The sequence below is a fragment of the Ceratosolen solmsi genome, unplaced genomic scaffold (genome assembly GCF_000503995.2).
Source record: "Ceratosolen solmsi marchali unplaced genomic scaffold, CerSol_1.0 scaffold30, whole genome shotgun sequence".
Taxonomy (NCBI): Eukaryota; Metazoa; Arthropoda; class Insecta; order Hymenoptera; family Agaonidae; genus Ceratosolen; species Ceratosolen solmsi.
In genome coordinates, this window is record NW_011948421.1 from 1,946,578 (window position 1) to 1,973,035 (window position 26,458).

Sequence of the window (26,458 nt, forward strand, 5' to 3'; positions counted from 1 at the left end):
ACTGGTATCGGTACATTACTTATTCACTATCGCATTTTGAAGCGAGCAAAGCTTATCTTTCGTCGACTACGGGCAATAAGAAATCGAAAAGCAATTTTTATCACGCTTCATTCGATTCTAATTCAAACTTTGAATAATCACGAATTGAATTTACATAAATAAACATAAATATACGTATTAATTAATCTATGATTTGAAACGAAGAGCTAAACTCATTATTAAATATTGAGTTTATTAACTTTATCATCTTTACGCAATATTTGCAGATTAAACGATACTTTTAGGCCATATAAATATAAAATATATTTTCAAATGATAGTTTAATCGAGGAGAAATTAATTAATTTAGAAGGGTAGAGATTGCAATGACATTACAATTCCGTACGATATTAGCAATCTTGTCTACCAAATTAAAAGTAACGACATCCTGAAAACAATAAAATGCGACAAGGAAGAAGGTAACCGATTAATGCTCGTAAGCTTTTCATTCGCAGAGCCGTTAATCTATCGAATTAAATTGTTAATAAACGCTACCATCCCGACACTACTCCCATATTTCATATTTCAAATACAAGACTTTGAACATTCACACTATCGTTATCTCCATTGCGCTTGTTCTATCCAAGCAAATAATCCAATTTGGGAAGATGCTGTTAAGAGTTCCATGGAGCTACTCTCTACCCTGGCGTTCCGTCGAGTCGTCGACGAGAGTGTGAGCCGGCAAATATTTATTGGGCTCGCTCGGGTGCTTCAGCAGAGGGTTCCGGGTCGTCGTCTCCCTGACCCCGAGGCTCGTGTAGCCCTCGTCATACAGCGAACAGTAAGAGACATTGTTTCGCAGAAGGTAGTCCCAGACCTGTGATAAATGTCCGATTTATTTTGTCGAATATTGGATTTCTCATTTTTCTCAAATAATCGTTTTTGAGGTTGATTTATTGCTGAAATGTGTATTTGTTCCATTGTATGAGTGTTCTCGAAAATGTGATTATTGGCATACGCTTAAATGATTTGCAGCTCCTTCGCTTGTAAGCCCTATATAATTATTCATTAGGATTCAAGTCGCACACCAATAGTGATTGTAACAATGAGTGGTTAAAAAGGATTTTTACTATTGAAATTGACGGTTGATATCGTACCTCCTTGCTCGGCCATCACCCTCGATTATATAATAAGTAATGTGTTATTATTTGTTTAGTAAGTAATTGTAATTTTATGTCACATTCGTAATCAGTTATTCCAAGACTTTTATATGAAGTTTAATGTTAATCGGCTTATGTAAATAAACCTTTGCTACCCCGTTTCATCGAACGAACTCTATAAACGTTTGTTTATATTATATTTATTTATACAAAAATCATATTAACTGTTTAATTATAAAAAAATGTTTTAAAACTATATTCGTACGTGTATGAAATTATGTAATTCGCTTGTCGTTTAAATTATTATTATTAATCATAAATTTTTAATCTAATATTTTTCTTTCGATTGACGTATATTTTGAATATTATCTTTTCTTTTTCTTTTTTTTTTCTTTTTTTTTTTTTTTATTTCTTAAACCTTTTTACAATTACAATCACTCAAATATAATTAAATACTAATATCAACACTAAAGATTTTTCAAATTCTAATTAACTTTTCAATATCAATTACATACATTGTATATAATTATAATTAATATAATAAAACACACACATATATATATATATATATATATATATATATATATTTAATAACGATAATATTGTAAGATATATGCCACATTAATTTTCTGATAAATTTTTAGATAAATTTTCAGTGATGTAATACGTCGTTTATCGAAACTATCAATGTGTTACTTGAAAAGTATTACTCATGTTGTATAGTGTCGATTTATCGTATAAACATAAAATGAAAATTTAATATTATTTCTATTGACTATTAATAATGTTTAATGATGCAACGTATAGCTTTAAATTTAATATTATGAAGAAAAAAATTCTATGTACAACTTATTTTTTTTCTTTTTTTTTTCTTTTCATTTTATAAACGTCCATTGTCCATTGAGTTAGAGGTTTAAAAATTCATTTTCATAGCGTATCTAATACAGTCTGTGGGATTGGGAATAATAAAATGGTGAAAAGAGTTATATGTCTAATGAGATACTAAAACTGTCAAGAATATTACATTTGATTTATGCCTTACAATATCATATATTAAATGGAGCTTTATATTAAAGCATATTAAAGCTCTTTTTATCTTTCTTTTTAATAAATTAAATACAGCTAGACGTACAATGCTGCTTTGTTGCTATGGAATCGCTAGGCTAACAATCCAATTACATAAGTGTTGAAATACGCTTGTGAAAGCAACGATTTAAAAAGATTATTGGCAATGTTCGGCTTTCAATTGTGTAATTCAGTGGGAAAAGAGAAAAGTACCTGTTTATAATTCCAATCGATGATGGGACTGACTCGCATGATCTCAGGCCAGCCTGGATCAGTCGGGGCGAACGACTCCAGGCACTGAGCCCCAGGGTCGGCCTTCCTCGTACCCAGCAAGCAAGCCGCCAGCTTAGGATACTCCTCGAGTAATGCCGCTAGAGCCTGCTTTATAGATCCGCTCTTACGTACCATCTTCAGCCTGTAATTGTTGGCCGTGTTTCTCACGAATTCGTCCACCTATGATGATTTGTTCCAATGCATTACCATAGGTTTGAAAATCCCTTGAAATTACAGGACGTTGCATCGAAATTGACGACCAATTGGTTTTGAAACGATTCGTTCAAGTGGACATTTAACGCTTTAACGCTTTTGTTTATTATTATTTTATATTATACTATATATATATATATATATATATATATATATTTGTATGTTTTTATTTATATTTGTATATTATTATTATATTGGTGGAGTGGGAGTAGCAATTTTAACGACCAATTAAGGAAATTTATGCAATTAAATGGAGCATACGAACCTCGGGGAATGCATCGCCAGTTACGTATAAACATAGAGGAGGATCGTATCCTCGTAGCCGGGCAAACGTAATAACCAAATGAAGTACGACAGTGCAGTCCTTGCCTCCATTAAAGCTTAGAAATACTTCGTTAGCTTTGTACCTAACAATAAATTAATAAGCTTTATGCTTTGACAGATTATTTTATTAAAAATTAAATGAAATGTCTAGTTGATAAGAAAACGTCACACAAATGCTCGACGATCGTTCTACCTAGAACTTGTTATTTATCCAGAATTACTATAAGCGTCAAAAGGCTTGCCATTTATAATATTTCACTCTATTAATAATATAAATGTGTACTTGAAGAGTAGAGTTTAAATACTAATGTTAAAAGAATATAAGTAAAATAGTTGTTTTCAAGTAATGTAATTCGGTGAAAGCGAAGTGTATTATTCGCGTATCAAAAGATATGATATGAAAAAAAAAAAAAAAAAAAAAATTTTCAAATAAAGTTTCGTATTAAATGTTTTATCGTAAGCAAAAAAAAAAAAAAAAAAACAAATTTCAAATTACTAATATCAGTAGTGAAAACGAGACTTTTACATTACAAGAAAAATTCTATAAATCATTAGTCTTCCATAATACTTCCACATAATCAAATAAATTTCTTATACAAATACCTATCATTAAATACAAATCAATGTTCACGCCTAGATTATGTATCTTATATGTGTAAGATATGTAGATTATATACTAAATTAATGAACTGTAATAAATATATGCATTTGCAATATTCTGAATCATATTCAACTAATGTGAGTTATTGACTTCGAGTATGTATTTGCCATTATTGCTACAGAGTAAAGATAAATTAATCAGTCCAATGTAAGTGTTTGAAAATATTTACGCTGTTAATTGCTCCAATTCATTGTACGTGTATCGTTAAATAATAATATTAATAATATACATATTATTAATATGTTATGGTTATGTATTATTATAAAATACAATTATAAAAATTACTTTACCACAAAATTATGTGTACATTGCTTGCTCAATGCAAGTTTTATCAATATTTTTAGGTTTTTATTTACAAACTGTTTCCGAGATGGTAAAACAATATTGCACAATCTATAACTTACACGCTCATAAATACATATTTTTTCATTTATCGTTCCTTTGCCCACTAGATTCTCTCATTAAAATATCATAACGATATATTTATAGAAATGAATCAATAAAAATTTATTGTTTATTTTTCTCGTCTACTAATAACATAACGATTAATTTGATTATTACAGATAATCAGAAAGTATTATATGCATAAGATTTTTCATAAATATTATGTATTATTATATATTTTATATGTAAAATTTTATATGTATTACAAAATGGCTATCTGCTTTTATTAAATTACCAAGTGTATGAAGAATCGAATCATTCAAGTAAAATAAATGATATCCTTTCAGGCAGCTGCTTTGTTCCCGCTATTTGGACATCGATATACGATTTTATTAATCGTAATAAAAACTTGATAACGATAGGATGGACCTGTACATTTTCTAAAGAAAGTGAGAATCCGGCGAATCTCTCGAATATTCATTAGATGGACTAAAATTGTCTGGACTCTTAGCTCTCAATGATATTCTAATCGTGAGCTGGTCGTCAAAAAAAAAAAAAAAAAAAAAATGTAAAGGATATTCATGCATAATTATTATTGTCAAAGTAAATTACGTTAAATAAGGTTGCGTATTGTCATTATTGTTGTCGCTTTTATCTACAAAGCATGATAATGGACAAGCGCGCTCAACTATAAAAATAAACTAGGAAAATAAGAATACGCTTCCAATGCTGTTGTTCATTGATAAGAAATCGGTACGTTTATAGTGGACCATCCAATTAATCGATTAATTCTATTGTGGATAATAGCGTCAATTCGCCTCAATTCTCAACGTTATTATTCGCGGTTAGCACAGAACCCCGTGAAAACGGCGAGTAATTTCTCCATCCGTTGAATTAGTTTGGAGTATTTTCTAAGCCAATGTTCCGTAAAAATCGATAATCCATGAATAAAGCATGGCGATGTGGCAGTGAGAGAGAACTGCCACCTTGAGAGAAAAAAAAAACGTAGCCGGCCCCCTTCCACCCGTCCGTAATACTCACTTGGCGTAGCACTGCTCGAGGACGTCGAGCGCTGCGCGCAGGTGAACGGTCGGCCCGGGTCGCGCCTCCTCCGGCAGGGCCTCGATTACGCTGGCCTTCGCCTGGGCGAGGGCCTCGGGGCACCGCGCGACAAAATCCAGTCGCGTCCTCGGCCTCGGTCCATGCCGCTGTGGATAACTGCCGATGGTGACGGTGTCCCGCCAGCGCCGGGCCTCGGTTTCGAGGGGCTCGGCGAGCGCAAACTCGTCGAGCTCGATCTCGAGGCTCTCGGTGTAGAGTTGCCCGCCTGACTCCAGGGTGGCGAGCGCCGCCTCCGCGGCCCTTCGGAAGTAACGCGGCGAGCCCGGCAGCACAAATACGTTGCGGGCCTTCACCAGGACGTAGCCGGCTGCGGATGTCGGGTCGAGTCGAGTCAAGGACTTAACTGGGCACAATGGTGGAGATGCGCCGGCTCTCGAGGCTCGCGCGCGAATGCAATCGAATTGGAGCGAGCGGGCGGCTTCGATTAGCCGCCCGGTCAGGCTCGTGACTCCGTTTATAATTATTGGCTATCGCGTAAAACTTGATGGATGGCTTGTGCCGTGCTCTTACATTTCGAATTTTTCAATATGGTTTGCGCCATGTCGAGTGCGCGTTTCGTAAGGGGCGCGCGTCAATTAACTTTGACGTCGACGTGGCGAGTTTGAATAAGACCAAACGACACGTTACGATCCCAATATGAATTTTATTTCTCAATATTAAGTAAAGAATGTAGTATGATGTAGTTTGGTAAGGATGGGCCGCCGACACTTAAACCTTATCTACTGTAAATCTGACGTCGTATTGAGAATAATTGCATTGGTGCACGTGCGCGCGTACGCGTAAAGAAACGAGTATTTATCGATCGTTTTACACATTGAAATACTTATTGTAGAGACTAAAAATATGATTTCCACTATAATCGGAAAAATGTAAATTGCTTAATTGGTTCACGGTATTTTATGACTGTTAACGCTCACGTGACATCTGTAATCGGGTATGTGAAATACTTATTACGAAACTTGTAATTCTCCGTTAAGAATTCCATTTACTTCGAAATTTCATGCTAGACTGTCATTCTCCGTATTTCTTATACATTTAAGATTAAATATCAAATGCATTTCATTAATAAATTATAAAAATTAAAAACCAATTATATAGAATAGTAGAGAAGTGTAACTACGGCAAAGTGCAAATAGCGTCCTGTTTAAAGATAAATAGATCTTAATAAATGATCTGCGCTTAGGAATTAGAATACGTTACGAATTAGAATTGTAATTATATGTGCTATTTTTATAAATTGTTGTAAAATTATATTTGTAGAAATAACAACGGTCGTGAATAAAATATTTAAAAGAATATAGAAAATTATAAATTTATTTTTTTTAACGCGCTGTCTTAGAGAGTTGTTGCGAGATCAATTATAAATTATGTCCTTTAAAGATTGGATTTTTGTTCATATCATTAGAAAACTTTGTTGATTGTTAATAATATTTTGAAATAGTATTAAATATTGATTTATGTAAATTTCACAATTTTACACGAGTCAATGACCGTGTGACACTTTAATATCGTGCGTTCCATATAGGAGAGAACTTTCTTTTAAAATATTTCCTATCACCATACTCTCAAGTGACTAGGATTTAAAGTTTACTTGATTAATCGATGACGTATCGCCCTTTTTCAATACAAATACTTATTTGTAATCTAGCAGCATCTGTACTATTAAATATTTTGATAACCGGCAATATTAAAAAATTTATTTCAAGTAGCTGGTACATATAAATACGTATATGTATAAAGAATATAAATAGAAAAATTAAAATTACGTTTAAACAGATTTTACCATCCGAATCATTCGATGCAATGTCAATGAGTTCACAGGGATTTGGGACGAGAGCAAGACGCCGGGATTCGGGCTTATTTGGAAATAGTAGCGACAGTTTATTGAGAAGAATCTTGTTTTCCTTGAGGGCCAATCCAAGACCCTTAGCAACTCCCTGGTAAGTTAAATCATCGTGCGTAGGCCCTACCCCGCCGGAAGTGAAGACTATCGTGTATTTTTTAGACGCTTCCGCGACTTCTTTTGAGATAATATCAATCTGATACCAACAGCAAATTCAAAATAATTAATTAGTTATTGCTTATTGATAAATGTATAGATTTACTAAATGCTCATGCATATCTTTATAAATTATAAATTATAAAAAAAAAATTTTTTTTTTGTTTTTTTTTTTTTCACTTAATCTATTCGATGCTATATAATTGTTTTTTATATTCAAACTTTAATTTAAGATCAGTCGAATAAGTCGTTGCTCGGCTTAAAATTCCCGAGGCCCTCGAACTAACAATTTCTCAATGCTTCTTATAGTTTAAAATATTTTCTAAAATATATATGAAATACGACATTGAATTAGTTGTATTATAAAATATTTGCCATTAAAATTCATTTCCCACATAATATTTTGACATCGTATTTTTACTTTTATAAGAAAATAACATGGCTTGTAAATAATTGTTAATAAATTTTTCATCTTTGTTTCGAACTTTTAAAATGTCCATTCAATAAGTAAACTATTTATTAAAATGCGCTATTTAATTGTAAATTCATCAGCAAACATTAAGATTAATAATTACGATTCTAATTATGTTCATAAATGTAAGGGCCGCGTTAAATGTTTTTCTTTCTAAAATAAAAAATAAAATTTTCCGCCCTACTACTAGCAATAAACTCTTTTCTAAATAATTCCACATTATTTCTCTCACTCGGGTCAAATCACCAATTGAGATTATAAAGAATATATAAATTTAAATTTATTATGCATTATGCATTAAAGATTTAATGACGTCACATTATCGGTTCGGGTATTTGGGCCATCACTTCACAAACTAACGAACCCATTAAATTAATTTTCAACAATGTTAAAAGAGGAAATATTTAAAATTCAAAAGATTTTTATAATTTTAAGAGCATTGTTAAACACACAAAAATACACACCGAACTAATTAGACTAATTAGACTAATTAAAAGTGTAGATGGAAGAAAGAGGAAGGTCCAAAAAATTTGTTTCTTCTACGGACTTTGAATTAAAAAGTCGTTTTACTTCTGAAAGGTAATACGATTCATAAAAATACTTTGATTGTCCGAATAATATTTTAATTTTATGTATTACTTTACTTTGTCGATTATACCCATTGAAATTTGATGTAAAAATTATTTCAGATTAAAGATTATTTTAGCAATATTATGCAGCAGTGACCTTTATCTCATTATCCTTTAAAATCATCATATCTAATAGATTTAATGGGCACGTAAATGTTATATGTATAAATTAAGTCTTCGATCGCTAAATCGAGAATATTACCTCATCTGGAATAATAACAACTTTTTGAATTTTGATGCCCTTAGCTTCCAGATTTTTTGCTAAATATATAGTATTGGCATCTTGAACTCGTCCACGTAGTATCTCATCACCGATAATTATTAATGATGCTATTTGTTCATCTGCCATGTTCGCAGTTGGTTTAAAGCTTCGAGCTTACTTTACACGGTACCTTGGGTTTGAAAAAAGAAAAATCTGTTGACGTCATGTAATGTATTTACATTTATTTTACAAAGTAACTTTATACATAATAATTTATATTCCAATGCAATCAATATCAAATATTTAAATTTTCAATAAGTTTTGTAGCTTGTTCTTTCGATGGTCCACTCAGAGGCTCTACTGACTTGATAGGTAATGCTTTCGAGGCAGCTGCCTTTTTTTTACTCGCTGGCTGATGCACTTCTTTGCTAAGTTCCACCAACTGCTTATTTATGAGAATAGTCTTTTCCTTATTCAACTTACTTCCCTGTCCAAGATCCAACTAGGCAAATAAAGATGCCCATAATATTAAAACAATGGTTATTCTGAGGTTCGGTACATTTGTTCCATTGGTTATGTCGGGGACACTTACTTTCTTTAGAGCAGTCTTCACCTTCTTAGCTTTTGCCTTAGCTCTTTGAGAGCGAGGGCCCGAAACCTTAAATACATTCTTTATCTTGTTCTTGTTCTTCCCCATTATTTCCTAAAAAATTATCATCATCATTATCATTCACATGTTTCAATTTTTTCATTGCTGGCTCCTCTTTCAACATATTTTTGGTCAACAAGAAAGATACCCGCATCATCTCTTTATTTGACGCTATGTTTCTCACTTGATGAATATTTAGCAAAGACTCGGAGGGAAGGTTATACCCAAGTTTTTTCTCGATATATAGTTTAGCTAAAGCATAAAAATCATCGCTCTTACTAGCTTTAATGAAGCAGTAGACGTGCACCACTGGAGGATTTAAGCAAACTTTATCTATTTCCTCGCTACTCAACCAATTCTCAAAGACGTCTAAAAATTCGACTGCGAGGGCCGGCAAATTCATTACTATATGCTCTGAGCCGTTATCATTTTTTTCTCTTCTCTCTACAATATCTTTTTTGACATCCACCTTCAAAAATTCTCGCCCATCTTTATTAAAAGCCATTAATAAATCCGTTACTTTATTTACTTGCGCATTCTTAACCAACCATTTGTAAGATTCTGGATTTAGATCATTTGCTAAAACTCTAATGCCTTTGCGAGCGGATGGAACGGCAAATGGACCTACACCGGCAAATATATCGTAAAGTACATCCCCTTTTTTCATAAAATTTACTAAAGCAAAATGCTCTGTACCTAGCCTTGGATTCCAATACACTTTAGAGAAGTCAAAATGATAAATACAACCATTTTCTTTAACAGACACCATTGTATTTTGTTCGCCAGCCAAAATTTCCATTGCAAAATTCCTATATACATTGTCAATGATATTTACCTTGTTTACTACTGTTTTGACGTTAGGAATTTTATCAAGATAAACTTGACCTATTACATTTTTGTACGGTAATTGTTCATTGCGGAGATTTAAGTGAATGATGTGTCCAACTTGACTAAACGATGTCGGCACCTCGATATCTTCAGGTAAAATAGCATTAAGAACTTCGTGAGGCTGCCAATTAATATAAGATAATTTTAATTCAACTTCTTTATACAGTTTATTCCAAAGTATTTCTTTTTTAAGAACATCTGTGACATTTTTTATTTTGCGTGGGTCTAAATAAACGATATATTGGCCGTCGATAGTTTCCAAAGACTGAACCGACTTAAAACTACGAAACTTTAAGAAAAATGGTCGTAGCTTATTAATAAATTGCCTTAAATATTGATCTGCTAAAACTACACAGGGTATGTTTTTTAATGTTATATTAAATGCTTCGTAATCCAATGAATTTTTTCCACGTATAGAAGTTGGAGGAACCAGCAAGGAAGCCATCGAGGTCTGGTGATAAAAATTAAATTGGACTTTCGAAAGATGAATATTCAACTGCACTATTCTGGATCCAATCATATGTGCCGGATGGATCAACTTGGCCTTGAACAAGAGTTCAAGCTTTGTAATATACGTAAGCGTACTTATAGAGTTATGAGAGATTTCATTATATATATATATATACACATATAAGCACACATGCATAAAAGTACTAACTTAAATTTAGAATAAAATATGTATTGAATTGGATTATATTATTTTGCTCAATGGAAGAAAATGAGAAAATAAATCATTTTCATAAAATCAAATGTAAAACAAAAATATATTAATCAGTTAAGAATAAGCGACAATTTTATATATTATGCGCTACAAGACATCGATTATAATTAAATTATTTTAAATTTGTACCTTAAAGATTAAATGTATATTTATGTTATTTTACCAATAAGTAAATATTATTCAATGTACAATTAAGTCGTGTATTCCTTTATGTATTTTATTTAGACAAATCGCAATATTTAAATTCTTCATAATTTTATATTATTAACATTTTGAAATTAAACCTATTAAACCTATTTGAAAGAATATTAATTGTAAATTTATTTATTTAAACATGGCAATTAACTTGAAGTAATATAATATATGGTCATAATGATTAATATATAAAATTCGGTATATTCTCTCATAACCTACAGCACACGTACCTCATGGTAATGTATCCATAAAAATATTCAATTTAACAAAATAGTGAGTAAATAATATTTTTACTAATATCGTTAAAAGTAAACCATAAATTACCTTTTCAAGATGCTTTAGCAATATGATATTATGATCTTCGCTTTAATTTTATTATTGTTCGTTAGATTAACGTTAAATACTTGATAAGGACCAAATGTCTAGTCAAGCCTTATTTATTACAAATAGTGTGAACTTTGCTGTTTTTCAGATTTACGAGTAATATGTTGCAACTGTGCTTGGACGACAAACTTTAAAATTATACAAACATTAAGCACGTCGGCGTGTCCCCCTTTATTATATGTCTAATACAAAAGTGCTTTTATATAACTATTGGCGTTACGTAATTTATATAAATAAATAAATAAATAAATAAATAAATAAATACATCAATAAATAAATAAATGCATCAATAAAATACAATGGTGAATGGCAATGTAATGCAACTTTCGTTGACAAATGTCTGAACTGAAATATAACTATTTAGTTATGTGTTTATAAAACAATTACGCCGGATCAAACTTAATTCGATCAATAGCTCGATCGTAAAATAATAATAATCCAAAGTTTATACAATTGATAAAATTAGTTTACATAATATGATTAATATACTGCCTATGCATACATGTAATACGGCAATAATGATAATATAATCAATAAAATGTCTAATTTATAATTCTTAATTTATGAGATTAAATAATTGTAAAATTTCTGTTTCGTTAGTTCTTATAATTAATTTATTCCACTTAATAAGGGATGATCTATTCAACTATTTTCATACAATTAATGAAATCAAAATAATCTATAAGCATAATTTTATTATACTAAATGATGCCTCTGCATTAAAAATATATGATGCATCCGATACTTCTGCATTCAAATTATCCTTTTCCCCGCAATCGACAACATTATAAAATAACAAATGTTTTAAACTCAATCAAACATATTCCAAATCGTTTTTTTATTTTCTTTTCTTTTTTTGTAATAGAGAATCAGTGTTGTATTGTTTTTCCATCGATAATTAGAGATAAAGAATAATGTTTGGTCGTATAACTAACCAGTGTCGTTCAAACGTCTAACGGAGATAATTAAACGAAGAATTACAAATTCATTGTTTGTTGCACAAATAATTGAATATGATATTTTCATTCTCCGTCTTACTTTTTCTATCTCGCGTACATTCGAAAGCAATTAATGCTCAACAAATAAATTATATTATTAATATTCGTAGTATCCTACGAATAATATTAAGCGAGTAGGTTTATTGGAACGTATCGAAGAGAATATGAGCGTTGTAAATTATAATAATTATGGCATTATCTTTAGATTGTTTAAGATCGATAAACGACAAATTGCAGAAATCAATAAAGATGATACGTCGATGGAAAAAAAAAAGTATTAGATATTGATGAGGCATCCGAGATAAATTAAATTATAATTCAGAATTTAAAAAGTATTAAAGGCTTAAAGAGTTCTCGATTTATTAATCGACGGATTATAATGTAGAAATGATTTTACCCCAAAATATCTTCTACACTTAAATAAAATTAAACGACCGAACGTGAATTTTCTATCGTTTATTTGTAAAATAACACCTATATATACCAATTATCAATTTAGCATCGTTTTCAATTATTGCGGCTGCATCGGATGCAATTCTAAGCTCAAAGAACTTGAGCGAACAGATAACGTAACCATAAAGGATAAAATAAACATCGTTCGACTTCAACTTTCGATACTTTGCGCTCGACGACCACTTCAAGTGTAATTATCATCTGATTATAATTGCATTATATATGTCAAGATTTGTGTAACGCGCGTCATCTCACAATTATTGGATTTTTATCCCTGCGTAAAAGAGAATTATAAAATTCTAAAAGTTATAAAAGCGCAACGAGACGAAATGCTGAGGGACGAGTTTTCCAACGCTTAATTAAACGTATAACTATTTTCTTCGTAATTTTCATTGATATTAAGCCTGTGATTAATTATACGCATAATGTCGGGTGAGCCGAATGTCAAAGGTTATGCGCCTCTACCCCAGAGTATTAGTAATACCGACACTGAGGATGACGACGATGAGCATCATCACCACGTAGATTCTGCCTCCAAGGACGACGATCAATCGAGAATAAGTGTCAGTAATTTTATTTTTTCTTATGAACATTTTTTATATTGCTAATTCGTGAATGCATTTCAAATTTCAAATGCATCTTTCTTCGCTATAATTTTTCTCAAGACCTTGGGCATATTGTGCGCATTATTAATTATATTAAAAACAATTCGTTTTTCAATGACACATTGCTGATAAATTCGTTCTAACAACTCTTTCTTATTCTTAATAACAAATATTTTTGTCGCAATCAATATTCCTGTATACCTTTTAAAATTAGTAGATTTACTTATATTAGTAATTTCAAAGTAGTATATAATAATAATATAATATAATATATAATGATTATATTTATGAATTAATAATAAACGTAATCAATCAATTTTACAACTTTTTACCAATTTACAACTTTCGCGTTCATATAACATTTGGCAAATGTCTCTATTTTAAGGAAAAATACTGTTACGCGGGAATGATATAAATTTTGTATAACTTAATAAATTATAAATATATTACAAATAAATTGTATTATATATTACAAAATAAGGACAATCGATCTATTGCAATTGTTAAACCTCGATATTAATCTTAATCTAATATCCTCTCCTATTAGGATACAACAACAATTTGTCAAAATGGAAGATTTTATCCCTTAGACGAAACAAAGAATTTTGCAAACAGAACCAGAAATGGAAGAAATTCATTTGGCTATAGTAATGATAATATTCCAATAATGGTGCTAGATGGACAAAACCATGACGATCTTTGGAAAAGGCATGATATGTCACCATTTCGAAGATTCTGCTTAGTTGCATCTGTATTACTGTGTATACTGACAATATTAGTTTTTTTATATATACTACCGTGTGATAATTCCTCGATATGCCTATCTGTGCCAGAACCAAAAACTTCGGTATCATGGGATAAAACATTGGAGGGAATTGGTAAGTAATTTGAAATCCCAAACATGTATAATCATTTTTATTGTAAATATTATATATCCTAGTGTCGGTCAATATAATAAGATTGAACTTGTTTCAGAATTACATGGAAAAATTACAGTGATTCGAGGCAGCCCGTACAATCTTATATTTCTCCTTAGAGGTCAGCAATTTGGCGATATAGGGTCAAAAGACGCAGCTAGAAAGCAACAAATTCCTCCTGAAGGAGGTGCGGTGTTGTCTATGCAGGCGACGGATGGAAAGCCTTTGTGGTGGGTAGTCTTAAAACGATTACCCACGGATATCAACTGTGAAATACTCGATACCGATGCATCTGGAAAGCCAGATTGTCTTGTATCTGGTCAGGGTGGTCTTTTAGTTAGCATTGAACCAATTGCTGGAACTATTCATTGGAACTCTGAAGTGTACACTTATTCCAATCTACCTTTGCTACTTTCTGATCTAGATTCTGATGGAATTAATGATCTTCTTAGCATTGAGATTGCAAATTCTAGTCAAAATCTTGTAATTTTAACTGGAAAAGGAGGAAAATTGCTAGGTCGACGGGACATTCCTAACTGTGAATCTGTTACATTAAACAGTATTGATTCGTCCTTTCTTCTATCTTACATCTGCTATAATGCAAATAAAAACTGTAAGTTTCTTTCTCTATGTCCTAATATTATTAAAACACGATTTTGGCTTTACAATGATAAATATAATAAAATGCATGCCATTCGAATGTCAATTTATCTTACGTTTAATATCATTCGTTTTCGTAATTATTACATTGAGAAACAAATGAATTAATTAGCTTTCAAGGCCTCGTACTCACAGAGTTTGTAAATTAATTAATTCTAAATTTTCATATTCGATTGATTTTCCAAGCAATAAATGGCAAAAAAGAAAAAGAAAATTTTTTTATTCTTATAATCAAATCACATTTTAAGAAATCCCAATTTTTTTGCCATCAAGAGTTTATTATCGTTAAAATTGGTTTCAAAGGGAGGGGGTATTAAATGGCTTTTAAAGAGAAAAACTTCGGTGTCAGCAAAAGGCATAGAAATGTAAATATTAAAATAATAAAATCTCTAAATACATTATAAAGACAGAAATAGCGCATAAGTGTAAAAATAGTCGCTCGCGTACGTTTGATTTACAAAATATAATCAGAAAAAAATCTTTAGTCTCGTTTGATCTCGTCCTACAATACAGATAAACAATACAATAATAGCTTTAAAAGGTTTAAAAAAAAAAAAAAAAAAAACAGTCTTTAAGCGTAGTTTGATTGATCCGAAATAACAATTCAAATAGTCATCATACTAAATTGTAAATATTGTAAATTTTCTTCTTTTTCTTCAAGACAATTGCACATAATTTAACAATAATATTCCATTAAAAAAGTCCATTGAATAAAAATCAAAAGGTCAATTAGTTTAACATTAACACAGCATTACATAACAAAGCAATAGGTAATATTAATTTTTAAAGAGATAATTATTTATTGAATAGGGAAAACGTGTCCCAGAAGATATGAGTAAAATTGCACTAAGTAAGCTCCGTTAATATCTAATGTTAATAATTATCCAGAACTGTGAAACGTTGATCGCATTCATTATGTCCTTTTTTTTTTTTTTTTTTTTTTTTTTTTTTTTTTTTTTTTTTTTTTTTTTTTGACAAGCCATGCTCTTCCATCCCCTCTATTAACTAATTATAAGTCTTGCAAAATTACGCTAAATGATAAAAACAAAAACAAAAACAAAAAAGAACAATCTTGGATTGGGTCGCGCTCCTTCAAATCGCTGCTTCGATTAATACGAGCGGCCCTTTATTCTGTCATTATCATTATTTCCCCTCCCCCTCCCCCAGACTCGGCACAGACGATGTCCCTAAAGAGCTTCGTCGAGAGCTTGAATCTACCTCAAGGGCGTCGCAGACCAGGAAGTCTGACGAGGCCTCCGCCGACAGCAAACTACCCCAATCGGACAACGGCCGACATCTGGGACCTGACGCCCCATCATCGACTCTATGTGCGCAACGTCGCCGGCGACAATTGTCCTAGCGAGGACTGTCGGACGACTGTCAACCTGACCCTCCGACGTCCAGACGGCAACGAGAGTCGCATTTGGGACCACTTGAGCACCTCGTCCTTCGTCACAAGGCCCGCGATTCTCAATACCTCGGGCCAGGCTTACACCACGGGTTTCGCTTTGAAATTCTGGAACTGGACGTCCAATGCCGACGGCATCGATGATAAGGTACCTCACCGATTCTATTATCATTGTCCTGGGCACTGTCGATCGATCGTACGTGCCGGCGTTAACTGTCGTTGACCGGTCGTCATGGGCAATGTTGCCGCACCTGGTTCTTTATTTGGAAAATCCAATGCTATATCACGAACTCATTTTGTTAAACTAATTAGACGGATGAGAAAATTATTATATATAGTATATTTAAGCTATTGAACATGGATGCGAAACGTTTTTTTTTTTTTTTTTGCTAAATTGTTAAATAAAAGTAAATAAAACCATAAGCTGCCAACTTTAGCCCTTTAAACTTATTTAATTGTTTATTATCGAATCGCTTGAATTGGCATAAGCTATCAAGCTTTACAGTCACGAACAAACGAACAAACAAACCTGATTGAAATGACTGTCACGTTTCTGCTAGTATTACTACTTTTTTTTTTCTTTCTTGTTGTTGATTTTTTTTTACTTTTTCTTTTTTTTTTTTTTTTTCCTTTATTTTTCCTTATGACGGGCACAGCATTTGTAATCATTGGCAATCGTTGTCAGTTTTTCTTTTCTCAATCGAATCTCGATGATAAAATCGATTATTCCAATGATGACTCGGATTATATTGAAAAATGTGTCTCAGTGAAAATTATCTTCAATTATACCGTAGGAATGAAATCGCACGTAGCCGAGTAATAATATAAATAATCTCGAGGCACTTGGTAAAAATGTTGCTAAAAGCTAATGCCGCCTATCGTAAAAAGCGAGTAACGTGATTGATTGCAGGTGAGCGACTCTCTGGTGTACCAGCAGAACCTCACGGAGCGCGTGAGCATCGTCTATGTGAATAACACGGAGGTGCACGTGATGAATGCGAGCCAAAGCGACGTGGTGCAGCTGTGCCGTGGACTGGATTGTCAGCCGAGTCTGCCGAGACAATCGCGCTCCATCGCCATAACCGATCTCAACGGGGATGGTGTCATGGAGCTCATTAGTTATAGGTCGACTTATAATGTCGCCGAGGGCAAGGACAAGTCGAGTCTCACCTCTAAGGTTCAGATCGTCAAGCTGGAGGCCGTGTTCTGAAGTACCGGGGCCCGCGATCCCCCCCCCCCCACCTACCCGTAAGCTTACGCGCGCGATTTATAAAAATGTGACGAGATGAGCTTTTTCCACCTTTAATCCTTCGATTTTCAACCAACTTGTGTATGTATCTTCACCTGTCTTTTTTCTCTTTTATCTCTACTTTTTTTCTTTACGCTTTTTTTTTTCTTTTCCCCTGCAATTTACCTCACTCTCTGGCCCTCTCTGTTCCGCTCTGTATCTGTCTATATTGTATAGCTTCGTGAAAGACGCGTAGTCGCTGTATCGATTTTATTTATTTGTACATTTATTTATTTTTTAATGCTAGACATGTCAGTGTGCGATGTATTTAGTTGAGAAATTTTTCAATAAAAGTATGCAAAATACTTCGATCTATCCTAATTTATTTGTTTATCGTATGGAGGATCATATGGAGGAGAAGCGCGCGTGTTGTGCTCGATGAAAAACTGAATTGAACAACACCAATCATTGGAATCAGAATAAAACATATAAATAGATAGGTAATAATAGTATTTTCCTATCTCCTATCTCTCCGTTATCTATTCATAATATTTGGCAATATTATTAAATAGTTAAATTACATTTGTAAGTGATATAGAAATAATACCTATAGTACAATGCAAATTAGTACTAATTTGACTAATTTGTACGATGATTCTTGAACAGCAGCGGCCATTATACAAAGCATTTTTATCATATGTTTATAAGAATTACGAGGCAATGATACTAGTCAATTTCAACTTATCAATTCATCTCGATCAAAATGTCTCCTTTCGGTTTATTTGTAGAATTAAGGTGTAACATTGGGCTAAAGAGATTTTTTCTTCTTGATAGTCTAAAATTACAGACACTTCTGTAAAAGTCCGTCGTAGCGACTCTATATTTTATGTTTTACGCTTCGTTTTATTATTGAAATTGTCACCTTTTTACCGTACTTTGGCCATTACAATCAACAAAACCATTTAAAACAAGCCTTTTCATTAAGTCTAAAACTTTCAAATTTCATTTTTACTATAAAACAATGAATTTAAATTAATAACTGGAGCATGGCTTAAAAATGATATCGCAGCTCGATAAAATCTTAAATTTTATGCCGACTCAGTTGTGTATATTGACTTTCCCATGATTAAAAAATATTAATAAGCTATGCTTTGTAACTTTTTTTTATTTATTTGAATAATAAGATAACCTAAATATTCGTAAACGACTGTCATGGAATATTTTCTTAATATCGTTATTTCGTTGGCAACCATATTTTCTCAATTTCTATCAGCATAAATTAACGTTAATTTCTTTATTATTTAAAAAAAAAAAAAAAAAAAATTAGCTTAAAGTAATTCAGTAGACTTAACTAAGATCTATGATTTGTTCTAAATTTTAATTCTAATTTTTTTTTTTTCCTTTTTTTTCTTTTTTTTTTCCTTTTTTTTTGTCGTGCAATTTACACGTTATAAGACACAAAATTTTGAAAAGTAGATCAAACATTTGCATACACTTTTTATAATATATAAATTAAGTCATCACTATTGGAAATCCATTAAACAAAGAAAAAAAGAAGAAGAGGAACTAGCTAGATTCAAGTGGCCTACACTAGACGGTGTACCTGAACCGTCTCATTTCATATATTTCAACGTCAGTTTTTATCGTAAAGTGTCATATATATATATATATATATATATTTATCATTAAGCAATTTATTATTTATATTTATATGTGCATTATTAGCATGACTGTTGGTAAATAAGTGAACGGTATATCGATACACTGTCATGTAACCTCATCGTCAAATCATTTATTATAATCAAAAATATTATAAAGAAAGCGGAAGATTGGACCACCATAATTTCATGTATTATAATGATGTGTTCAAAGTCTGGAGACTCAGATTTCAATAAATGTTCTTTTTAGGAATGAAGTCGACGATTCGTCAACGAATCGTACAGATTTTATGCGAGTATTTTTGATGCAGTAAAATCATTAATATAACTAAATGTAACACATGAATAATATAAATAAAACATTATTGATTACTTGAATTTATATTTCACTTATTATTATTATTATTATTATTATTATTATCATTATCATCATCATCATCATCATCATCATCATCATCATCATTATATTTTCAAGACAAGATACTTAATAAATTAGAAGTTTATCATTTTCTTATTCGTAATATTACCAATTGTAAATTATTGTAATTTCATATGCTCCGCGTCCGTGATGTTTGTGCATGATATGAAATTTTTAGAAAAAGATTTATAATCACATGTTGACGAGAGAAAAATTTTCCACGCTCTTGAAAAAGCAAGAAATTGATATAAATAAAACGAGAGGGCGAAATTTGCGTAATGATTGATAATGAATTTTAAATATAGTAAGTGTATTTACGATTATCCAAGAGAAAGCCGAAACATAGAAGTATCATCATACACGCACGCACGCATTTACACATAAAATTTAATATTTTAGATTAGTAATGTCAGTTATTATATTATGTTTTTGTAAAAAACAAAAATTTTTTTATTTTAATATAGAAATTAGATATTTACAAATAATTTATTTTACTAAACTAGTTTCTAAATGTGAAATTATTTATTAGACTTTCATCGATTAATTTTAATTTTTACTGAATACAAATCGTACAAATTTTTAGCAATTTTATTATAAATTTATTATATAATATAGCTCGATAATATTATTTTTCATTATGATCGATTTATTGAATTTGAAGAAAAAAATTAACGAAAAGTAAGAAAGTAGTTGGACTAATTTGCAAGAGGAGCCGAGGTGAAGAAAATTTCAACTCCCTCTGCATTTAAATTAAGAGATCTTTGCACTTTCCAGCAGACTTTATCATAACTTTAGAACTCGTTGAACAATTATAAAATAGAGATATTATAGAGATTTTATTTCGATTAAAGTCGACTTTTTAATTGATAAATAATAATTCGCGCTTGTCGCCACCAATACGAGGCGCTTATCCGACAAGTTGGAATGAGTGCACGAAGCCGTCGTAGCAGAATATCGTCTCATTATCGTGCACCACGTTACTCAGGACCGTTCCTTCCTTATGAATTCCTGAGGCGGAGGCTAGGGCGTGTTCCGACGACTCCACCAAACGACTGCCGAGGGTCCACGAGGAGACAGCTCAGGAGTATTACTCAGGTTGGAATTTATAGCGGACGAGATGAGCTACTACGAGCGAGTCGAGGTCAGTGTTTGCTTGACGATGCACGACGAGGCGCAACCGAGCGTTTCCTTAATTTGAGACATGAGGGATATGGAGCGAGAGGCGCGGGAGAAAGAGAGAGAGAGAGAGGAGAACAAATCACTTCCGTTTGAAGGAGAATCGTTTTTATGGTGAAAGGATGCTTTTGCTACGATCTCTTCCACAATACTATCTCTGGCATAAGGACGTTTTAACAAATTCGAAACTTGTGCTGTATTTAAGTATGCTGAGATTTATTTTAGGCAACGAGATATCACACCCTACAGCTTTAATGTCAAAGGTTGAAAAAAATCTTTCGTAGCAGAATATTTGATTGATTCATAAATATAAAGACCTTCGAGTTGTCTATTTGATACATCTTGAAAATTATAATGGACTTTGCACAGGTTGTACTCTTGGTATATTCATTCGCTTCGCCGGAGAATTTACAACCAATGCAAAGTCTCATTTTATAACGAACTCAAATATTCATCGTTTACTCGAATTTATCCTTCACCGAAAGTTTTTGTTAGTTGAAGAGCATTCTCGAATTCAAAATTTCGAACATCAAAACTTAAAAATATTTGAAGAATGAAAAAAATGCTGACCTAACTGCTTAGATGGAATCTTAAAAGAAATTTACCATATATATATATATATATATATATATAATGGACTCCGCATAACTGTCAAGTTCAAGAATTTTATCGTATATATTTAGTATAATGAAATAAAATTAAGATATATCGCAATAATTCATTAAATTTTAATACGATTAATATTGAATCGCTATTTTTTCTTTTAGAATTTAAATAATATATTAAATTGATAATATTTTTCAGAAATGTCGAGGATATATTGCAAGTAGACTTTAGTAAGAGTTTAGTAATTCATATATACAGGCACATTATCTAGTGCGTGAATATGAAAGTATTTCAATATCATTATTAAAAATACAAGGAGGAATGAGAACATATTACGAAAGATAGAGAGAGAGAGAGATAGAGAGAGAGAGAGAGAGAGAGAGAGAGAGAGAGAGAAAAGAAAATAAATCAATAAAAATGATAAAAGTATTATTATGTGATTGAAAACCTGTGATTTTTAAACGCTCGTTCCTTCAAGTGTTAAGCGCGTCCATCGATACTTAAAATTAGTTATCGAAAGAGAAGCTTCTGTTTTAAGATGACTTTTTCCCTTAATTTCATTATGGATTATTTGCAAGAGCGATTTATGATTTGACATAAAACAATTACAATTGTGAATTTAATAATATTAATTCTAAATTTAGCGTGCTGATTAAGATCGTTTACCTAGGCTATTCAGACATCAACTTTATTATGCTTTATTTGCCAGTCTATTTATTACGCTAATTAACAATTACATTATAATTATACGGATAATTGCAATTAATATTAAGAAATTTTGTGAGAAAAATAAAGAGAAAAACGTGCCTTTGAATGAATATTGAACGAAAACCAGTTTCCCAACGTGGTACGGCCATTGACATTTTTGTATATACGAAAAATCACATAATCAAGTATTCCATTACAAATTCTCAAATATTCTTATTTTGTTCTATTAAAGAGATAAAATACTCTCCTACAATAATAATCATTAAATTTATAAATAAGAAAATAATTGTCTTTGGTAGAAGTCAGCGAGGTGCCATTTAAATAAATTATAATATCTATAAACAGTGTAATAGATTGCTTATTCATTAATAATATTAACTCATTAATATTAAATCTATGAACGACAATATAAAGCATTTATTATTTAAATAATACCTTACTAAATAGTCGAGTTGAAAGGTTATACAGTAATTGCAATATATAAATCTAAGTGGGTAGATTGTCACACAAAGGGAGAAATATTTAATTGCTAATGAATCATCGCAATAATTACTCATTTGCTTTATAAAATTCAGAAAATTATCTTTTTGCCTTTTTGTAATAATACAATGAAATTACTTTATTATTACATTCGTGCATTCCTTCCTATTTGTCTTCCGAATGCCGAAATATCAAAGCAATTTGAAACTTGTTACATAAGAGACGTTTTTCAGACGTTGTCACATGTTTCTTACCTTAAAGTCTACTTAAATTTCGTTATTTTAATTGCTTTGTAGATAATTATTCGACGGTCGAGGCAGATTGACGTTCATAATATTACGTTTATTAACATTTCAATTTGAACATTTTCTTACTGACGCGGAAAATAAAAATATATGCTCGAGAGCACTATTTACAGAGGCGCAAAGTTCTTTTTTCGATATCTCGAGGATTAGCGAGACTCTATCGTTAAATACTAATAATAAATAGGATGAAAATTTTTATATCTAATAAGAAACTCGTTAGGTTCTAACGTACCACTAATTTACTAATTACCAAATGGACAAAACCGATATATTTACAATAATAAGATAGACAATTTGTAGTTAGAAACTTGTTGGATGGTATAGTTTTAAATTCAATGAAAAACCTGAATACAAAGTCACAAAATTATCTCATCGATAAATCCATTAGTCTTCTCCTTTTGATAAAATTATAAGAAACGTATTTTTGTTTTCATGATGAAGAGTTCGGCGTCGTTGAAACGCTACCGTCAACAATAAGAAATTTTTAATCAGCTGGATCAGCCTTATCGTAACAAATGTGCATTCGCCTTGATTGTTCAGTCTAATTTACCGCATTCGTATGTATTTATTTCCTGATTTTAGTCTTTGGTATCGACGGAGAAGAAGTGCATCCATGAACCATATTAATCATAATGTACATTTAACATTCATAAGAAACAAAATATATTTGTATATATATATATATATATATATATATATATATATTAATATGACTATAAGAATAAACCAAGTGATTATAATTTTAGGAATTAAAATTGCATCATATTGTAAATATGATGAAAATTCTTTAGATTTTTAGCGATTTTGAATTATTACTTAGAAATGCGTGGTTCTTTTATACAGATCTACGTATATTATGTTTAAAAAGAAATTAGACGGACTAAAGGAGTTATCGATTATCGATTACTGCAATTCGAAATTATGTGTTATTTATGAATATAATCATATATTCATGACTTTCAATTATTTTTACCATTATTAAACGGGATAATAATTTACTAACAAAGATATAATATTACTCATTGGAAAGTACATTTTGTATAAATTGGCATGATCGAAGGAAATGGGAAAATGACTGTTAACGTCACAAGGAAAGTGCGTCTTACGATATGATAAGGAGGTAGTGACTGCAGCAGTCAATAACAAGATAATTTTGTATTTACTTATAAAATAATAAATATATATTTTTATTTGTAAAATTAAATTGTAAACTGTTAATTAGCGAACAATTAATTGCAATATACTTGTAAAAAGAAATTTTAAATATATATATGTATATATATATATATATATATATATATATATATATATATATATATATATGTATGTATAACTAATCAGTAGTCGATTAATTTTTTTATATATAAACACATATACTTTGGAATTTATTCTTTGTATTTTATCGTAAAATACTTACGTTAAAAATACAATAAAATAAGTAATAAAATAAGTTATGAATTACTATTTGTTTTATATGAAAACGTCTCTGTTATACTTTTAAATATCGATAAATTTTATTATAAAAGAAATCTCTTAAGAATTTCAGTTGGACATGAAAGGGACGATATCATATTTGTTAATATTTGACACTTTTTATTCTAATTTGAAATAAATGAAAATTTTTAAATAACCCTCCCTTCCCCACACCCCAATTAATTTTGATATGACGATTGATGAAAGATGAAATTTCCGCTCGCATCCAGCCTTTCGTTAGTCTCAATATACAAGAAACTCGAACAAATTAAGAAGAAATTTATATAGAGAAATCATGTATGCGTTACAGCATAATTAAAATTATGCGTATTTTCATCAACTCTACTATTGAATTAAATACTTTTTTCTTTAATTTAATGATGTCTTACGTTCTAGATGATGGCATAAGTAGTGCACATTTCAGTATATTAAACTCTAGTGCCTTCGTCCATCAGTTTCAATGAAATATACTTAATACGAAGTGTTTCATAAGAAAAATGAGAAGAAAAAAGTAGCATTTGAAGACGAAAAAACTTGCCACGGCAAAGCGTTTTATAACTACTAACGAATTGAATATATTATATACGTGTATATATATGTGTGTGTGTGCGCGCGCGCGCGCGCGCTTGAGAGAATTGTACAAATCTCTATAGAAGCTCTCCGAACAACCATAACGATTTATCAAATAGCACAAACTTTTTCTTATTTAATAACTAGAAAATTATTATAATTATTATATTTTCAAACCAGCCACGGCCTCGTGATTTTTATGCACGGTAAAAGAGCATATTTATCGACTATACCTTTCGCTACAAGATTTTCTAAACTGAAAAATGCATCGTCCTCGTTCCTACGTTCCTACGCAAAGTTAGAAAAAGCTAGATAAAAAAGGTCCCGATAGAGCACAAAATTTCCTATTATTTCACATATGCGAGGTGCCCTCCTTCTCTTAAAGGTCTTGATAAATATTGATCGCTCCTTTCGATTTACATTGTATTTTCAGTCGCTGGAAATCGTCCCGACGATACCAGCCATTGATTCGTTAATAACTCGCCGCGGAGTCCATTTTGCGATTTCCGATTTCCGATAAAAAGTCGTATTTCCGGTCGATACGAAGACTTTATGCGCGCACGGCCACTTTCCTTCGCGTCCAGGGACTTTTACCATAAGCCCTACCTCCGCACGTACAAGCTTCGGTATTATCGGCAATTGTTATCGCCGCCGGGAACGTCGATTAACCCACCCACGCACCCGCGAGTTCGCTGCTCATAATAAAGGAAGCCCAACATTGGCCCATAAAAGTCCATGATACACGCGATTACGCGATTAGGACGAGCTATTAGAAGTCCAGTAATTATGTCCGGTCAGTAGCGGTGGATCGTCGTCGATGCACCGCACCTGCACTCCCACCTTACCGTCCCTACCACCTCCCGTCACGAGCGAACTCGCCTCGACTCGACTCGGCTCCATTCGGCTCGGCTCGGCTCGGCTCGACTGGACTCGTCGGTAGTGGTGGTCGAGGTGGTGGTGGTGGTGGTGGTGGTGGTGGTGGTGGTGGTGGTGGTGGTGGTGGTGGTGGTGGTGGTGGTGGTGGTGGTGGTGGTGGTGGTGGTGGTGGTGGTGGTGGTGGTGGTGGTGGTGGTGGTGGTGGTGGTGGTGGTGGTGGTGGTGGTGGTGGTGGTGGTGGTGGTGGTGGTGGTGGTGGTGGTGGTGGTGGTGGTGGTGGTGGTGGTGGTGGTGGTGGTGGTGGTGGTGGTGGTGGTGGTGGTGGTGGTGGTGGTGGTGGTGGTGGTGGTGGTGGTGGTGGTGGTGGTGGTGGTGGTGGTGGTGGTGGTGGTGGTGGTGGTGGTGGTGGTGGTGGTGGTGGTGGTGGTGGTGGTGGTGGTGGTGGTGGTGGTGGTGGTGGTGGTGGTGGTGGTGGTGGTGGTGGTGGTGGTGGTGGTGGTGGTGGTGGTGGTGGTGGTGGTGGTGGTGGTGGTGGTGGTGGTGGTGGTGGTGGTGGTGGTGGTGGTGGTGGTGGTGGTGGTGGTGGTGGTGGTGGTGGTG

The 26,458-nt window shown here is 32.4% G+C and overlaps 4 protein-coding genes across 4 annotated transcripts in view; 2 read left to right on the top strand and 2 right to left on the bottom strand.

Annotated features, from left to right (window-relative positions):
• Nucleotides 1–273: 273 nt before the first annotated feature.
• Nucleotides 274–8,660, bottom strand: LOC105361281 (FAD synthase). Its single transcript, XM_011498404.1, has 6 exons — nucleotides 8,483–8,660; nucleotides 6,964–7,219; nucleotides 5,100–5,487; nucleotides 2,955–3,096; nucleotides 2,417–2,656; nucleotides 274–855 (listed from the first exon to the last, which is right to left on the bottom strand). Exons 1-6 carry the CDS (start codon nucleotides 8,627–8,629, stop codon nucleotides 670–672), a joined length of 1,359 nt encoding a protein of 452 aa, XP_011496706.1. The 5' UTR covers nucleotides 8,630–8,660; the 3' UTR covers nucleotides 274–669.
• Nucleotides 8,661–8,931: 271 nt separating this feature from the next.
• Nucleotides 8,932–10,593, bottom strand: LOC105361282 (tRNA (guanine(37)-N1)-methyltransferase). Its single transcript, XM_011498405.1, has 2 exons — nucleotides 9,075–10,593; nucleotides 8,932–8,984 (listed from the first exon to the last, which is right to left on the bottom strand). The coding sequence occupies exon 1, from the start codon at nucleotides 10,537–10,539 to the stop codon at nucleotides 9,142–9,144; it is 1,398 nt and encodes a 465-aa protein (XP_011496707.1). The 5' UTR covers nucleotides 10,540–10,593; the 3' UTR covers nucleotides 8,932–8,984; nucleotides 9,075–9,141.
• A 2,220-nt stretch (nucleotides 10,594–12,813) lies between these two features.
• Nucleotides 12,814–17,602, top strand: LOC105361632 (uncharacterized). Its single transcript, XM_011498884.1, has 6 exons — nucleotides 12,814–13,333; nucleotides 13,923–14,253; nucleotides 14,351–14,905; nucleotides 16,120–16,578; nucleotides 17,017–17,150; nucleotides 17,271–17,602. The coding sequence occupies exons 1-6, from the start codon at nucleotides 13,196–13,198 to the stop codon at nucleotides 17,568–17,570; spliced, it is 1,917 nt and encodes a 638-aa protein (XP_011497186.1). The 5' UTR covers nucleotides 12,814–13,195; the 3' UTR covers nucleotides 17,571–17,602.
• Nucleotides 17,603–20,554: 2,952 nt separating this feature from the next.
• Nucleotides 20,555–26,458, top strand: part of LOC105361283 (8-oxo-dGDP phosphatase NUDT18) — a 9,126-nt gene continuing 3,222 nt past the window's right edge. Inside the window, exon 1 of the mRNA XM_011498406.1 lies at nucleotides 20,555–20,805. Coding sequence (XP_011496708.1) covers nucleotides 20,589–20,805 — 217 coding nt within the window. The 5' untranslated portion in view covers nucleotides 20,555–20,588. The remainder of the gene's footprint in view (nucleotides 20,806–26,458) is intronic.

Excerpts from the sequence above, each read along its gene's own strand:
- LOC105361632 (XM_011498884.1), top strand. The coding sequence starts at position 13,196 with ATGTCGGGTGAGCCGAATGTCAAAGGTTATGCGCCTCTACCCCAGAGT. Across the intron at positions 13,334-13,922 it reads ACGATCAATCGAGAATAAGT|GATACAACAACAATTTGTCA; the intron begins GTCAGTAATTTT and ends CTCTCCTATTAG. Across the intron at positions 14,906-16,119 it reads CTATAATGCAAATAAAAACT|ACTCGGCACAGACGATGTCC; the intron begins GTAAGTTTCTTT and ends CCCCTCCCCCAG.
- LOC105361281 (XM_011498404.1), bottom strand. The coding sequence starts at position 8,629 with ATGGCAGATGAACAAATAGCATCATTAATAATTATCGGTGATGAGATA. Across the intron at positions 3,097-5,099 it reads CTCGAGCAGTGCTACGCCAA|GTACAAAGCTAACGAAGTAT; the intron begins GTGAGTATTACG and ends ATTTATTGTTAG. Across the intron at positions 2,657-2,954 it reads CTGGCGATGCATTCCCCGAG|GTGGACGAATTCGTGAGAAA; the intron begins GTTCGTATGCTC and ends AAATCATCATAG.
- LOC105361282 (XM_011498405.1), bottom strand. The coding sequence starts at position 10,539 with ATGATTGGATCCAGAATAGTGCAGTTGAATATTCATCTTTCGAAAGTC.